The sequence below is a fragment of the Microcaecilia unicolor genome, chromosome 3 (assembly GCF_901765095.1).
Source record: "Microcaecilia unicolor chromosome 3, aMicUni1.1, whole genome shotgun sequence".
In the NCBI taxonomy this organism is placed as follows: domain Eukaryota; kingdom Metazoa; phylum Chordata; class Amphibia; order Gymnophiona; family Siphonopidae; genus Microcaecilia; species Microcaecilia unicolor.
In genome coordinates this window covers 503,724,829-503,742,472 of record NC_044033.1, presented here as the reverse complement: position 1 = coordinate 503,742,472, position 17,644 = coordinate 503,724,829, and the positions used below count along the sequence as shown (strand labels likewise).

The following is a 17,644-nucleotide window of genomic DNA, read 5'->3' as shown; positions in this document are numbered from 1 at the left end:
AGAACAACTCCTACAGATTGCACATGATATTCCACTATCGGGACATCAGGGGGTCACCCGCACATGTATTAGATTGACACAGAACTTCTATTGGCCAGGAGTATCTCGAGTCATAGCTGACTATTGTTGAACCTGTGATGCGTGCCAAAGAGTGGGTAAGACCCAAGAGCACCCCTGAAAACTTTACCCATTATCGGTGAGCCATTTGAGAGGATAGCTGTGGATATAGTGGGGTAAACAGCGAGTAGCGCGTGAGACCTTACCGCTAGGTCAATGGGTGGCAGTAAGGTCTCAGGCCGAAACAACTACCTTTCGCAAATCTCTGAAGACATATTTCTTCAACAAGGCCTACAATGAGAACCTACAGCCCCACTAATCCACTTCACCAACCCATTCAGTTATGAAAGACCACCTTCTATAATTACCCTAATAAATTCCTTCCTTCTTCTTTCTTCCCTTAATTAATCTCTACACAATACTAGCTATACTTGATATACTGGAATAACTATGTTAACAATACTATGTAAGCCACTTTGAGCCTGCAAATAGGTGGGATAAGGTGGGATACAAATGCAATAAATAAAATAAATAAATAATAAAATGGACACGCGTTGGTTTCAACTTTAGTGCATGTCCATTTTCCGGCCCCTTAAAAAAAAGGCCCTTTTTTCCTAGGCGCGGTAAAAAAAATAGCCCAGCGTGCGCCCAAAAGATGCGCTCGCACTACCGCAAACCACTTTTTAGTGCGGCTTAGTAAAAGGGCCCCTTAGACACAATGAAATACGCCTGCATTGACCTGGTGTAAGTGGTCACTCCTAAATCCAGACAAGCCAATGTGGGTTTGTGCACACCCAGATGCCATTACAGAATTGACGTTCAGTATGCACCAAGTGACTTTTATAGAATTAAGGGGATAACTTGGGGCATTATGTACAGGAAGAGAGCCTTTTTCAAATGAAGGAGAGCTCTGGAATGAGGGGGCATACGACAAAGTTAAGAGGGAATAGGCTTAGGAGTAACCTAAGGAAGTATTATTTCACAGAAAGGGTGGAGGTAGTGGAGTCGAGGACTGTTCCAGAATTTAAAAAGGCATGGGATAAGAATGTGGGATCGCTTAGGAAAAGGAAGAGTTAGGGGTTACAGAGGATGGGCAGACTGGATGGGTCATATGGCCTTTATCTGTTGTCATGTTTCTATGTTTCTAAATGAAAAGCCTACAACAAGAATACATCATCTACATTTTGATTCCACTTTAGACTGTAGATCAACCAAAAGGATGTATACAATCAAGTCTCTTCAAAAGAAACACAACAAAAGGATCATACAGGTTCACCTCAAGGAACATCAAAGTTGTATCAATAGAATGAAACTGCAGATGCCTTGGTAGCACACATTTCAGGATCTAAAATGCACAGTGCTTACACAAGGGAAGAGCAGCAGATGTAGATATGCCAGTTACAGTGCACATATCCTAATAGGATGAACAGTGAAATGGAATCAGGAGGCTATTTTTGATTTCTGACTCTTAGGAGGGAAGTTATCAACATGGGAACCCATTACGATGGGTTATTTTACCACAACGTGCTATTTTAGCGCAGGTCTCATTTTATGCATTGAGATGTAGTTATTAATAATCCGAGATACAGGGCTGGTGCTAGGGACTCTGGCGTCCCCCTGCAAACTATCAGTCGGCGCCACCCCCCCCCCCCCACCCTGTTCAGGTATCTCCTTTCTCTTTTCCCCCTCTCCCATTCTCCCATCCGCCCCCTTTTTCCAAGCAGATTATTTCTTCCACTTCACCTCCTCCCCCACCCTCATTCCAACATCTCTGTCTTTGAACCCTCCCCCCCCCCCCCGCCCCCCCCCCCCGTCCAGCGTCTCCCTCACCTGCATGGTGTAACTTAAAAATGTTTTTTTTCTATGCGGAGGGTTTCCGTCGAAGGAGCTATTCAAACATGCTGCCTTTGGCCTCCTCAGCACTCTCCCTCTGCTACAGTCTGCCCCACCTCTGATGCAACTTCCTGTTTCCGCATGGGCAGACTGCAGCAGCAGAGGGAGAGTGCCAAAGAGGCCGAAGGCAACATGTTTGAATTGCTCCCCGAGCCAGAAACACTCTATATGGAAAAAACAGGGAGGTGAGGGAGATGCCAGACAGGGGTAGAAGGAGAAGATATGCTGGCCCAGCATGCACTATTTCTGGCACCCCCCCCACCCCGTGCCGTGCATTATTATCAACGAAGACACTGGCCATGGTAGCCCACACTGATAACTTCGCCCCTTAATGTTAGATGCTATGTGTGATTCAGAGCTTTGTCAAGAAGGGTTTCGTCTGGGAGACATATGTGGTCCCATATGATTGGATATTTAGCTCAGGTGCTTGTATTTGTGTGATGTTGGAAGAAAAGATTTAGGGCCCCTTTTATCAAGTTTTGCTAGTCGTGCCCGGTGTGGTCATGCCAAGAAAGTCCTTTCACTCTGAATGGGCTTTGTCGGCATTGCTATGCGGGAACCGCTAGCGTGGCTTGATAAAAGAGGCCCTTACTGAGTACATGAAATTGGAATTACGCCGTACTAGATCTTGTTTAGAATTGATACCCTTGATATAGTACTGGATATACGAAACCCAGCAATCACATTGGGTTCTTCTGCTCCTGCAGAAAACAGATAAAAAATACTGGACATTATTAACTCCGAAACGAGGAACTGGCACATGCACAGCATCAATAAAATATTGTGACGCTGGATCAGTGGTTCTCAACTCAAGTCTTCAGGACACATCTAGGCAGGCAGGTTTTCAGGATATCCATAGTAACATAGTAACATAGTAGATGACGGCAGAAAAAGACCTGCACGGTCCATCCAGTTTGCCCAACAAGACAACTCATGTGTGTTACTTTTGTGTATACCCTACTTTGATTTGTACCTGTGCTCTTCAGGGCACAGACCGTATAAGTCTGCCCGGCACTAGCCCCGCCTCCCACCACCGGCTCTGGCACAGACCGTATAAGTCTGCCCAGCACTAGCCCCGCCTCCCAACCACCTGCCCCTCCTCCCAATCACCGGCTCTGGTACAGACCGTACAAGTCTGTCCAGCACTATCTCTGCCTCCCAACCACCAGCCCCGCCTCCCAACCACCGGCTCTGGCACAGACCGTATAAGTCTACCCAGCACTAGCCCCGCCTCCCACCACCGGCTCTGGCACAGACCGTATAAGTCTGCCCAGCACTATCCCTGCCTCCCAACCTCCAGTCCCGCCTCCCACCACTGGCTCTGGCACAGACCGTATAAGTCTGCCCCGCACTATCCCCGCCTCCCAACCTCCAGCCCCGCCTCCCACTACCAGCTCTGCTATCCAATCTCGGTTAAGCTCCTGAGGATCCTTTCCTTCCAGTATGAATATGCATGAGATGGATTTTCATGTACTGTCTCATCAACTGTATAAGCGTACAACTGAAACTCTCTAGTCATCCCACATAGGACGTTGATAAATACGGCCTTGTGAGTTGTTTGCAATTTGTGGATTTCCTAACATTATACCCATCTGTTACTTTTGTCATGTTGAGGAGCAGGTTACTCAGTAGGAACAATGGAGCATCTCCTGGCGAGATGCTGATGTAAACAAACTGTGGTGATACGCCCCCCTTCAAGACTCCCCCTTAAAGGCACTGGCCAGCACCACAGGAATCACCAATGACTCATAGGCTTATGTACCTTTAAGAGGGCAGATTGAGGGTATGTACTAGTGCTTGCAATTTACATCAATTGCAAGCAGTGTTGCCAGGTGGGCGGTTTTACCGCCCAATTGGGCGGTTTTCTGCGACCCGCCGTGGGAAATTTTTGCCTGCGGCGGGTTGCGGTTTTTTGGGCTTGTTTTGTGTCCTTTGGGTGGTTTTTTGAGCGTTTTTTTCCGCCCGGGGGGCGGAGTTAGTGACGTTTTGGGCGGGGCCGATGACAGGGAGGCGGGGCTGATGACGGGGGAGGCGGGGCCGATGATGGGGGCGGGGTTGATGACGCGGGGGTGGGGGTGTCAGGGGCGAGGTTTGAGTTTGGGCGGGTTTTGGGCTGGATTTGGGCTCGTTTGGGTGGGAAAAAATTTTTCCACCTGGCAACCCTGATTGCAAGTAATGAGACCATCTTTAGCACAGTAGCAGCTGGTGTGAGTAGCACAATTAGGTTGGAGTATAGAGCAGCAGAGGCTGCAGCATCATGGTTAGGTGGGGAGGAGAAGAGAGAAAAAACTGGATAGGGGTAGAGATAAGAATCGGCCCCTCATGGCAGGACAATTTTTTTACCACATTCCACAAAGATCATTTGATCAAGCTGTATTTGGTATACCAGTTTCCTTGTTGCTTTTGCATCTTTGCTGTCATAAAATGAACCCCTTCCAGCATGTTCCTGGTTACGAGAGCATTCCAGGCATAGCGAAAAATGGGATCCGTGTCTTGAAAACTCATGCACACCATCTTGATATAATTCTTACATTGGACCAACACCTGGGAAGCACAGCCTGAAAAGAGTTCCATTTTTTCCGGAACCACTAAGGAGTACTAGAGCAACCCTCCGCATGAAAATAATGGAAACAGACCTGGTTAAAGCTCTTTGGTAAGAAATTAGAAACAAGGCATTGCTTCTAAACAAGCAAGTGCCCTTCGTGCCTTTTTTATGATTCAAGAACATCAGATGAACCTGGGTACCCTTCACACAATCATAAAAAACATTTTACAAACGATTATGCACAATAATTCCCATCCCCATACTCTCATTGCATAGGTACCAAAAGACGTGGGTGCCTTTTTTCTCCATTGCAATGTTATGCCAGGGAGTGTGAGACGTCCCGAGTAGGAGTTCTCAACCCAGTCCTCTACCACCCCAAGCCAGTCTGGTTTTCAGGATAACAAAAAACATAGGAAAAACGACCAAGGAAATCAAAGTGACTGTGCTTATATCGGTAACTGAAGAGTTTACCGAAGCCCTGAAAACACTGAAGCCTTGAACATGGAGGATTAGCAACGCTACAACACTATCGTGGCAGCGGTTTTTGCTCTATCCCCTGAGGAAGCCATATTGGTGAAACAGTGATCCCCGTCGGGACCAATTTTGAAGATAAGTGCTGACTTCTAATATCCGCTACCTACGTTCCTGTACCCGCTCCGCCGAACGCCTCTGGCGGAAATCTCGGGCCCTTGCTGATTTCTTACACTTTAAGTTCATGCTGACCTCCTTCCAATCTGCTCTTTTACGTGCCAAACAGGATTATTATGTCCAACTGACCAACTCTCTTGGCTCTAACTCTCGACTTCTCTTCACCACATTGAACTCTCTCCTCAAGGTGCCCCCTCCCCCAACTCCCCCTTCATTATCTCCTCAGACCCTTGCTGAATTCTTTCACAACAAGGTTCAAAAGATAAACCTTGCTTTCTCTACCTCACCAGCTCTCCCTCCACTAGTCCGTTCCCCTCTCTCTCCTTCCCCTCATTCCCTTTCCTCCTTTTCTGAAGTTACTATTGAGGAAACTACACTTCTCCTTTCTTCTTCAAAATGTACCACCTGTTCCTCTGATCCCATTCCCACCCACCTTCTTAATGCCATCTCTCCTACTCTTATTCCTTTTATCTGTCACATTCTCAACCTCTCACTTTCCACTGCGACTGTCCCTGCTGCCTTTAAACATGCTGTGGTCACACCTCTCCTTAAGAAGCCTTCACTCGACCCTACTTGTCCCTCTAATTACCGACCCATCTCCCTCCTTCCTTTTCTCTCCAAATTACTTGAGCGTGCTGTTCACCGCCGCTGCCTTGATTTTCTCTCCTCACATGCTATTCTTGACCCACTACAATCTGGTTTTCGCCCTCTCCACTCAACTGAAACTGCGCTTACTAAAGTCTCCAATGACCTATTACTGGCTAAATCCAGAGGTCAATATTCCATCCTCATTCTTCTTGATCTTTCCGCTGCTTTTGACACTGTTGATGTCGCGTGCTCGAGGACCTTGGCATACTGTCAGGCTTCTTCCCCGGGAGCACTGGGTTCGTGAGCCCATGGGCCACTACCGTGGAGCGGCAGTGGCAGGCAAGATCACCTCCAAGGTAGAGATGAGACAAAACTGGACCGGAACCCCGGACTGGAGTTCTACACCGGAATACACGGAACTGGAACGCACCGGACGGGTGCGCACTGGAGTGGAGCCCGCTGGACTGGAACACACTGGAGGGCCTCACAGGACTGGAACATACAGGAGTGAAACCCGCTGGACTGGAACACACTGGACCTAGGCTTCACCTACGCTTGACCACCTTTCCCCGAGGGTTGAGCCCTCAGGTTCTGGCAGCTGGTAGGACTTACAGGAAAACCCGGAACTGGAACTTGCAAGCAGGAACAGCAGGAATGAAGATCCAGGAGTGCCCCCTGGCACCTAGGCGCAGGCAAGGCCGACAGGCAGGGACTGTCCGGGTTCTGGCAGTCGGCAGGTTTAAACACAATGACTAGTAAACTGTACCTAGGCTAATAGAAACGCTATACCCAGGCAAACCAGTCATACACAAGAAACATACACAGAGCACACTCAGGAGACTTGAAAGCTATACACCAGCTAACAACAAAGCTGTGCCCAAGCTAACAAGTCATGCACTGGAAACAAACACAGAGCACTAGCAAAGCTATACACAGGCTAACAAGCCACACGGTGCCTAAGCTGGCTAGTCTAAACCAACACAGAGCACTAGCAAAGCTATACACAGGCTAACAAGCCACACGGTGCCTAAGCTGGCTAGTCTAAACAAACACAGAGCACTAGCAAAGCTATACACAGGCTAACAAGCCACACGGTGCCTAAGCTGGCTAGTCTAAACAAACACAGAGCACTAGCAAAGCTATACACAGGCTAACAAGCCACACGGTGCCTAAGCTGGCTAGTCAAACATAGAAACTCACACAGAGCAAACACTGAAACAGTGTACAGAGCACTCTATACACCAGGGCCCTAGATGAAATGCAAAGGCCAGGGCTGTAGTCTCTAAGTGATTAATAAAGCCCTTCCACACCAGAGGCACAGCTGCAGCAATCACCTTGCATCCAAACAGAGGCTTGACACACAGAGAAGTCAGCCCAGCGGGAGCCATCTTGGATACTGGCATAGAGGAGTCGGCAGCAGCCATCTTGGAAAAGGCATAGCCCACACAGGTGAGGTTCAGTAGGGCAATCAGCACACAGAGCCAGAGAGAAACTAAGACAGAGACAGACACAGAAACAAGCAGAAGCCAGCACAGCCACTGACTCCCAGAAACAGGGTAAGTCTGAGGGTGGTCACGGCCACAGACGTAACAGTTGATCACAGCATACTTCTCGATACCCTGTCCTCACTTGGATTCCAGGGCTCTGTCCTTTCCTGGTTCTCTTCCTACCTCTCCCTCCGCACCTTTAGTGTTCACTCTGGTGGATCCTCTTCTACTTCTATCCCTCTGACTGTCGGCGTACCTCAGGGTTCTGTTCTTGGTCTCCTCCTCTTTTCTATCTACACTTCTTCCCTTGGTTCATTAATCTCATCCCATGGCTTTTCCTACCATCTCTATGCTGATGACTCCCAAATCTACCTTTCTACCCCTGATATCTCACCTTGCATCCAAACCAAAGTTTCAGCGTGCTTGTCTGACATTGCTGCCTGGATGTCTCAACGCCACCTGAAATTAAATATGACCAAAACCGAGCTTCTCATTTTCCCCCCCAAACCCACCTCCCCGCTCCCCCCGTTTTCTATTTCTGTTGATGGCTCTCTCATTCTCCCTGTCTCCTCAGCTCGAAACCTTGGGGTCATCTTTGACTCTTCTCTCTCCTTCTCTGCTCATATCCAGCAGACCGCCAAGACCTGTCGTTTCTTTCTTTACAACATCCGTAAAATCCGCCCCTTTCTTTCCGAGCACTCTACCAAAACCCTCGTCCACACCCTTGTCACCTCTCGTTTAGACTACTGCAATCTGCTTCTTGCTGGCCTCCCACTTAGTCACCTCTCCCCTCTCCAGTCGGTTCAAAACTCTGCTGCCCGTCTCATCTTCCGCCAGGGTCGCTTTACTCATACTACCCCTCTCCTCAAGACCCTTCACTGGCTCCCTATCCGTTTTCTCATCCTGTTCAAACTTCTTCTACTAACCTATAAATGTATTCACTCTGCTGCTCCCCAGTATCTCTCCACACTCGTCCTTCCCTACACCCCTTCCCGTGCACTCCGCTCCATGGATAAATCCTTCTTATCTGTTCCCTTCTCCACTACTGCCAACTCCAGACTTCGCGCCTTCTGTCTCGCTGCACCCTACGCCTGGAATAAACTTCCTGAGCCCCTACGTCTTGCCCCATCCTTGGCCACCTTTAAATCTAGACTGAAAGCCCACCTCTTTAACATTGCTTTTGACTCGTAACCACTTGTAACCACTCGCCTCCACCTACCCTCCTCTCTTCCTTCCCGTTCACATTAATTGATTTGATTTGCTTACTTTATTTATTTTTTGTCTATTAGATTGTAAGCTCTTTGAGCAGGGACTGTCTTTCTTCTATGTTTGTGCAGCGCTGCGTATGCCTTGTAGCGCTATAGAAATGCTAAATAGTAGTAGTAGTAGTAGTAGAGGAGTAGCCTATTGGTTAGTGCAGTGCAGCTCCTTGTGACTCTGGGTAAGTCACTAAACCCTCCATTGCCCCTGGTACAAAATAATACCTGAATATATGTAAACCGCTTTGAATGTAGTTGCAAAAACCTCAGAAAGACGGTATATCAAGTCCCATTTCCCTTTCCCCCTTTCCCTTATGACATCACAATATCAGAAGTGAGCCAAGTATCAGGCAATCAAGCCATTGTGACATCACTGATGAGGTTGGCTCTTATTGGTGGACTGAGCCTCCACCTACCCTCCTCTCTTCCTTCCTGTACACATTAATTGATTTGATTTGCTTACTTTATTTTTTGTCTATTAGATTGTAAGCTCTTTGAGCAGGGACTGTCTTTCTTCTATGTTTGTGCAGCGCTGCGTATGCCTTGTAGCGCTATAGAAATGCTAAATAGTAGTAGTAGTAGTAGTACTTTGTTCTGTGGCTTGGTTTTGTTAATACTTGAACTGTATTATTGGGCAAAGTGGAGTTTTGTGCAAAGAAGTTTTACTAAAAGAAGCTATGGACATTATTGAATTTTTTTTTTTAAAAAGGAGAGTTTTTGACCTATGATTAAAAGTTGGGCATTTTATGCTATGATGCATTTTGTCCTAAGTTCACACAACAATCTTGCAAGCCAGATAGGTTAAAAAATATATATATACCCTATATAATAAAACTCACCCTCAACGTTCTGAGGACACTGACATCACTGTCAGTTCCTGCGGGCACTTCCTTTCGGTTCGAAGGGTTCGTGGTGGTGAAGCCACCAAAATCGCTGTGTCTGGGCCCTGCCCTTGCGTCAAACGTGATGACGTCGAGGGCGGAGCAATAGCGTCAGTGGCTTTACAACCAACAAGGACTCGGGAGATGAAGGTGGCGTGCATTGACGAGGTCCGGAACAATGGCAGTCAGTGGCTTTACAACGCTGAAGGGGTGGGTAGGGAGGGGCGGGGTTCGGGAGGAAAACCTTGCTAGCGCCCGTTTCATTTGCTCCAGAAACGGACATGTTTTACTAGTATATATATATATATATAATTAAGTAATTTTGATTGCTATGGTTGTGATTTTCCACTGGTTTTGATGTTTTTGGGTTTCAGGATACCCATAATTAATATGTTTGAGAGAGATCTGCAAATTTATAAGTACATAAGTATTGCCACACTGGGACTGACCAAAGGTCCATCAAGCCCAGCATCCTGATTCCAACAGTGGCCAATCCAGGTCACAAATACCTGGCAAGATCCCCAAAAAGTTCAATACATTTAATGCTGCTTATCCCAGAAATAAGCAGTGGAGGTTCCCCAAGTCATTTTAACAATGGCCTATGGACTTTTCCTTCAGGAAGCCGCCTAAACCTTTTTTAAACCCCACTAAGCTAACCGCTTTTACCACATTCTCTGGCAATGAATTCCAGAGTTTAAATACACGTTGAGTGAAGAACAATTTTCTCCAATCGTTTTAAATTTACTACTTTGTAGCTTCATTGCATGCCTCCTAGTCCTAGTATTTTTGGAAAGAGTAAACAAGCAATTCACGTCTACCTGTTCCATTCCACTCATTATTTTATAGACCTCTATCATATCTCTCCTCAGCTGTCTCTTCTCCAAGCTGAAGAGCCCTAGCTGCTTTAGCCTTTCCTCATAGGGAAGTCGTCCCATCCCCTTTATCATTTTCATCTCCCTTCTCTGTCTTTTCTAATTCCACTTTATCTTTTTTGAAATGTGGTGACCAGAATTACACACAATATTCGAGGTGCGGTCACACCATGCAGCGATACAAAGGCATTATAACGTCCTCACAATGCATGTTCATTGTCGGTACCTTGAAAACCAGACTGGGTTGGAGTGTCCCGAGGACTGGTTTAAGAACCCCTGATCTAGAGATATTGAAGTGTTTCATTTGTGAGTGAGGATCTCTAACTGAGGAGGAACAGCTGAGCCCTCCAGGAACAGAAAAAAAGCTACTGTACCTGAATGTACACTGCTTTGATAGCTTTTGGGCTTACAGGCAGTGTATAATAAATCCACAAATTAAAACATTTACATTAAATAAAATGACAAACAGCATTGACCTAACAGGTTCAAAAAGTATAGACATTCAAAACAGAAATCTGACTTCAGTGTACTATGCCATGACCACACGGTTTCCTTCAATAGCCTCAGGTATTCTGGGTGGAGGAGTAGCCTAGTGGTTAGAGCACCAGTTTTGACATCCAGAGGTGGTCGGTTCAAATCCCACTGCTGCTCCTTGTGATCTTGGGCAACTCACTTAACCCTCCATTGCCTCAGGTTCACACTTAGATTGTAAGCCCTCCTGGGACAGGGAACTACTCAGTGTACCTGAATGTAACTCACCTTGAGCTACTACTGAAAAAGGTGTGAGCAAAATCCAAGACAGAAAAACAAGCATTGAACCTTTCCCCCCAAAAAAAAAGGTTTATCCAGAATGGATAGGCTTTGAAACTGGAGTACAGCAAATGGAAATGGCTAGTCCAGGCCTGCGACTACAAATCTGTTGTACCCTGAAAGGACTCACCTGGTGTGGTTAGGCATGAGTGAGGCAGACCAAATAGCCATTACCCTGACACAAGAGGAGTGGGATAGGCAGAGTACACTGAAGTTACTGGAATTCTGTTTGCAAACTTTACACTGCAGGGTTTTCACATTCATTGGCCACAAACCTCTTTTGTATCTGGGTAACTTCTTGTGAGGAACACAGCAGCTTTGTCTAATAAAAAATAAGAATGATATTACTACTAATCCCCACAACATACACATAGATACATATAGGCAGTGGTGATCCTAGGTCGGCTGCCACCCAGGGCGGATCGCCGCTGCGCACCCCCCTCCCCGGGTGCAGCGGCATCTGTCCCCCCAGGGTGCAGCACGACACCTCCCTCCACGGCGCATCAAGCCCCCCCCCCCTGCCAGGTGCATTCTTGGCTGCTGGAGGGTGCAGAGAGCAGCCGCGCGCCTGTCGGCTCCCCTGGCTCCCTGCTCCCTCTGCCCCAGAACAGGAAGTAACCTGTTCCAGGGCAGAGGGAGCAGGGAACCAGTGGAGCCGACAGGCACGCGGCTGCTCTCTGCACCCTCCAGCAGCGTGCACCCGGGGTGGACCGCCCCGCTCTTCCCACGCCACTGCATATAGGGCCCGATATTCACCTAAATTTATGCTCCTAAATTAGCCTCCTAAATTTGTGCCCTGTTTTCAGCCAAAGGTAGGAGCACAACTTCATCTTCATTTAGGAACTTAAATGTCATGCTCATAAATTTAGACCTGCCCGTTGTTTGCCTAGATTTATGAGCCTAGTACTGAAAATCAGTGCTAAGCTCCTAGCTTCTTTTCCCTGCCCTAAATCTGCCCGTTACCACCTACTTTTTAGCAGGGGCGTATCTGGAATCCGGCGGTAGGGGGGGCCAGAGCCAGAGAGGGGGGGCACATTTTTGCCTCCCTCCCCCCCCCCGCTGCCGCCGCCTCTCTCCACCCCCTCCCCGCCGTCAACCCTCCCCCGTTGCTTACTTTTGCTGGCGGGGGGCCCCAACCCCCACCAGCCGAGGTCCGACCCGCAATCTCCATATTTCGTCTTCCTCCGTGGCCATGTGCTTCAAGGAAGTAACGCTGCAGTGCTAATTCGTTGAATCCAGTTCGGCGTCTGACGTCGCAGCGACGTCAGACGCCGAACTGGATTCAACGAATCAGCACTGCAGCGTTACTTCCTTGAAGCACATGGCCACGGAGGAAGACGAAATATGGAGATTGCGGGTCGGACCTCGGCTGGCGGGGGTTGGGGCCCCCCGCCAGCAAAAGTAAGCAGCGGGGGAGGGTTGACGGCGGGGAGGGGGGCCAGGGCGAAATCTGTGGGGGCCCAGGCCCCTGTGGCCCCACGCAGATACGCCCCTGCTTTTTAGGCTCCTTAATTTAAGAGTTTAGTGAAATTTTGAGTATACATTTTTGCACTCAGCCCTAGTAAATTTTCAAAGAGGCCAATTCATGAGCATAACTCTCAAAGTTTGAATATTGGGCCCATAGACGTAAGCCCCACAAAAATGCTTACTAACAGAAAGCAATTTCTAATATATGCAATTTATTTCACACACTGAAGGTGCAGACAAAACAGGCAACGGGCTGGTTTTTTAAAAATAATTTCATTCCACAGACAAGTTCTCACTTTCCTGTTCCAAATGTACTTTGACAAGCAAATACATCTGATGAAACACGTACAAAACATTTTTAAAAAATACAAAATATATACATATTGCATTAATATTGGTTTCATGTTTTTTCAGTTTTGTATGTCTTTCATCCTCTGACACAGGCATAATTAACATAGTAACATAACATAATTGATGCTGAAACACAGCCCGTGTTGGTTCTACCAATAAAAGACTTTTGATTGTCCCATATGACGAATCATGGTACTTTTTCTGCTTGTTCCTATGTGTGTACTTCAACTTTCTCTTCTGCCACCAAGTTTACTTCGAGTGGAGGAGTGGCTAGGGTGGTGGACTTTGGTCCTGGGGAACTGAGTTCAATTCCCACTTCAGGCACAGGCAGCTCCTTGTGACTCTGGGCAAGTCACTTAACCCTCCATTGCCCCATGTAAGCCGCATTGAGCCTGCCATGAGTGGGAAAGCGCGGGGTACAAATGTAACAAAAATAAAATAGATACTATTGGAGATTCTACATGGAATGTTGCTACTATTGGAGATTCTACATGGAATGTTGCTATTCCACTAGCAACATTCCATGTAGAAGGCTGCGCAGGCTTCTGTTTCTGTGAGTCTGACGATTCCCACTTCAGGCACAGGCAGCTCCTTGTGACTCTGGGCAAGTCACTTAACCCTCCATTGCCCCATGTAAGCTGCATTGAGCCTGCCATGAGTGGGAAGGTGCAGGGTACAAATGTAACAAAAAAAAAAGTAGTACCTTTCATGAGTATTTTTTTTACTTTAGCCCCTCTCCACCACCTTTACCTCTTCCCCTTGGGTGGCTACAGTCAATCAAGTCAAGCCCTCTTAGCTAACCAAAGACTTGAAGAACCAATAGGACTGATTTTATGAGCATGTGATCATCTTTTCTCCTAACGTTCAACAGTATCACCTCCATGACTTCACATCTTTCTAAGAGATCCAATTGGTCAAAAGTTTTACTTAGCATTTTTTATTTTTTTTTTATTTTTTATTTATTTATTTATTTATTTATTTATACATTTCACATATACAAGATCAAGAACACCTCTTGTACAATCTAGGAGAACTGTAAGAACATCTTGACATAGGAAATCACTACCCTCACACACTCACCCGCCTCCCCCATTAGTCCACAATCGAACCAAGGAACCAAGCACTATCTTGGGCAAAGTAACAGTGTAGAAACCCTCCAAAAAGAAGAAAAAAACAAAGGGACTCTGAAGGGAGTGGCGGCAGCAATTATAACCGAGGCGGGGATACATTCTCCGCCCCTGCCTCCAGAGAAGGAGCACCCCTATCCCCCCTGGAGTCCAGGAATGCTTTCAACTGCATAGGTTCAAAAAACACATATTTAACAGCGTTCAACTTCACCACACATTTACAGGGATAATTGAGCCCAAAAAAACCCCCCATCTGAAACACAGTGGGGCGCATCTTAAGGAAAGCTTGTCGCCTCCTCTGCGTTACCTTGGTCACATCAGGATACATCCGTACTTGTACAGTCAAAAACTTTTCTCTCCTAAACTTAAAGAATAACTTCAAAATCCTATCTCTATCAAACTGAGAAACAAAAGTCACTATAAGAGTAGCTCTCTCCTGCCGCTCCTCTTCACCCTCCAACTCCCGAATAAAGTCCAACGTGTCAAACTGCCCAGTGAGAGCCTCACCAGCAGCCTGCGCACCCTGGACCGCTCGCTTAAAGGGACTTAGCATTTTTAATGCCCTCTACAAACCCCCTCTCATTGCTCAGAATACTTTCTCTCTCTTGTTTCACCTTGTTACATAGCTAAGGAGTCCAAATTTGTGAATTTCCACCACTGCCAGCCCCCCCCCCCCCAAAAAAAAATGAGGTGAGCTAGATTCTCAGCACGACTAGTTCTGCCATAATCAACAGAGCATGAAGAAAGGAGTAACTTAGTGGTTAGTGCAGCGGGACTTTGATCCATGTGACACTGGGCAAGTCACTTAACCCTCCATTGCCCCAGGTACAAATAAGCAAATAAGTACCTGTATATACTATGTAAACTGCTTTGAATGTAGTTGCAAAAACCACAGGAAGGTGGTATATCAAGTCCCATTTCCCTTCCCTCCCACCCTTTAAGGGATTTCCTTAGAGGGCTTCAAGGTAAAAGATACCTCATCCAGGAATTGTATCCTGGAGATGTTGAACACTGACACTAAGCCAGACAACGAGGAACAATTTGATATCCATATTAAACCTGGCAGAACTGGAAAGGCAATGCTAGAAGTATGCGTTATTCAGAAGCCTCAATTTAGCAGCTAGTAGACCTACGTCTACTGGAAGAATCTGTCAAATGAGATTCCCCACTTTCTGAAGTAAATACCATCAACTTGATATTGAAAAGGACGTAGGCAGTCCGTAGCAGGTGCAAACCATTTAAGTCTCTTTTTCAAAAATGTTTAGACCTATAGGTTACTATATAGCCAAAGATTATCTGTCCGAGCCTACGGACAGTCCAAAGGCTGGGCTTAAATTTAAATGGAGAATGGCAAAATTCAGTTGCTCCCCATATAAAACTTTAAACATACCACTGAGACAGCCATACAGCAACTATACATGGGTATGTTATTTGTATAAAGTTGTGTGTATATTCCAGTGGTGTAACCAGAAGTTCATTTTGGGGTGGAGCCCAGAGGTGGACTCAAAGAGCCATGTACTCTCCCCCCTGCTGCACCATGTCACTGCCTTCTGCCTCCCGTATTAAACCATACCTTTACTGGCAGGGATGCCCAAACGGCCAAACCCCACCAGCTGAAGAGGTCTTCTGTGCAAGTCACCACATATGTAGCCAGAGCAGTGCTCTGGTCGGTGGCGTGCTTCAGCTGCCAATGCCAACAACGTTCCTGCGACTGCTCAGTTCAGCATCAGTCGTTGAACTGGGCATGTGCAAGAGTGCCAGCAGTGGCGGCTGATGCACTGCTCAGACAGCACTGGTGGGGACTCTACAGGAGACCTCTTCGGCTGGCGGGGCTTGGGCATCTCTGCCAGCCATTAAAGTAGAGGGGGCCTGAGCCCAGTGGGGGGGGGGGCCCAGGCCCCTGAGGCCCCAGCTGACTATGCCCCTGGTATATTCACTTATGCATCTACTGTTGGGTATATGTACTGTATAGTAGAATTGGAAAAGGTGCAGCGAAGGGTGACGAAAACGATAGCGGGGATGGGACGACTTCCCTATGAAGAAAGACTAAGGAGGCTAGGGCTTTTCAGCTTGGAGAAGAGACGGCTGAGGGGAGACATGATAGAGGTATATAAAATATTGAGTGGAGTGGAACAGGTGGATGTGAAGCGTCTGTTCACGCTTTCCAAAAATACTAGGACTAGGGGGCATGCGATGAAACTACAGTGTAGTAAATTTAAAACAAATAGGAGAAAATCTTTCTTCACCCAACGCGTAATTAAACTCTGGAATTCGTTGCCGGAGAACGTGGTGAAGGCGGTTAGCTTGGCAGAATTTAAAAAGGGGTTACACGGTTTCCTAAAGGACAAGTCCATAAACCGCTACTAAATGGACTTGGGAAAAATCCACAATTCCAGGAATAACATGTACAGAATGTTTGTACGTTTGGGAAGCTCGCCAGGTGCCCTTGGCCTGGATTGGCCGCTGTCGTGGACAGGATGCTGGGCTCGATGGACCCTTGGTCTTTTCCCAGTGTGGCATTACTTATGCAGTAACGTTATCTATATAAAGATATACCTGCCTTGGACTACTGCAGTTATATGTTTAAAGTGTTGTGGTTGGCAGCTCTTTACACATTTATCCTATCTCTAATCTTGATCGGAATAATCTGTAGATAGATTTATTTTCATGGGGAGAGAAAAACAGCAGCCAGGAGAAATTTAAACATAGTTACTGCCAATACTTGGCACACAAGAACCTGACACAGCATGTTGTTCTAGTAAACTTTTGTTAAGAAACACAACCGAGGAACTTAAAACAACAGAAGTTCCCTTGACAGTGTGTGACCATGTGCATGCAACAGTCACTCGTTGTCCACAACTCCTGCTGTGTTTCCTGGTTGCGAGTGTGGGATCAGGGGCCAGAAGCAGCAGAAAAACAGGGGCACAGAAAGAGCATGACTCACTGTACCCTTGGCTTGCATTCCCTCCTCTTTCTTTCCCGTGTGTCATCCAGTAAATGAGAAGAATTAACCTAGGGATTATGAGGTCTTCACTGATGCTATCAGTGACCTACGTCCCAGGAGTGAGGGGCCAATGAAGCATACAAGGAGCCATGGAGGAGTGAGGAAAAGAGATGGTGAAGCGAGGGAAGAGACACAGCCAGAGGAGACCTCTAACAGCCATGTTTTCCTTTCTTCATGCTTAAGGATATCATACTCTGTTTCAAACCAGGCTCTCCAAACGTATTTCCCTGAGCTAGAGCAAATGACATCTTTCTATGAGTTCAATGCCACACCAGAACAATGTTTGTGCCATACAAGAAAGCTGCTTTATCAACTAGAGGCAAATGTTGCGCAATCCAAATGTGTTTAGGCTAGAGAATGACATGGGGACGGGGACCCGCAGCAACCGTGGGATGAGGACGGGGACAGAGCTTGCAGGGATGGGGCGGAGACAGATCCCATGGGGATGGGGTGGGGACAGAGCTCACAAGGACGGGGACAAACTTTGTTCCTAAGTCATTTTCTACTTTGAAGCCTGTTAATGAATTGGACTGTTATTTATGTTTGAGTGATACAGACAACGATTGTTAATAATAATGAACATGCTGCAGAAATATAATGAGAAACTGTTGAATAGTATACAGTTCCTATGGTCAGTGAAGTGCAAGGCAAAGAA

The 17,644-nt window shown here is 46.9% G+C and overlaps 1 protein-coding gene across 1 annotated transcript in view; it reads right to left on the bottom strand.

Annotated features, from left to right (window-relative positions):
* The window catches only part of RRAGD (Ras related GTP binding D), a 72,568-nt gene that overhangs the window by 10,900 nt on the left and 44,024 nt on the right, over positions 1-17,644 (bottom strand). The window contains 1 exon segment of the mRNA XM_030199099.1: positions 11,316-11,362. Within this exon segment, the coding sequence (XP_030054959.1) occupies positions 11,316-11,362 (47 nt within the window).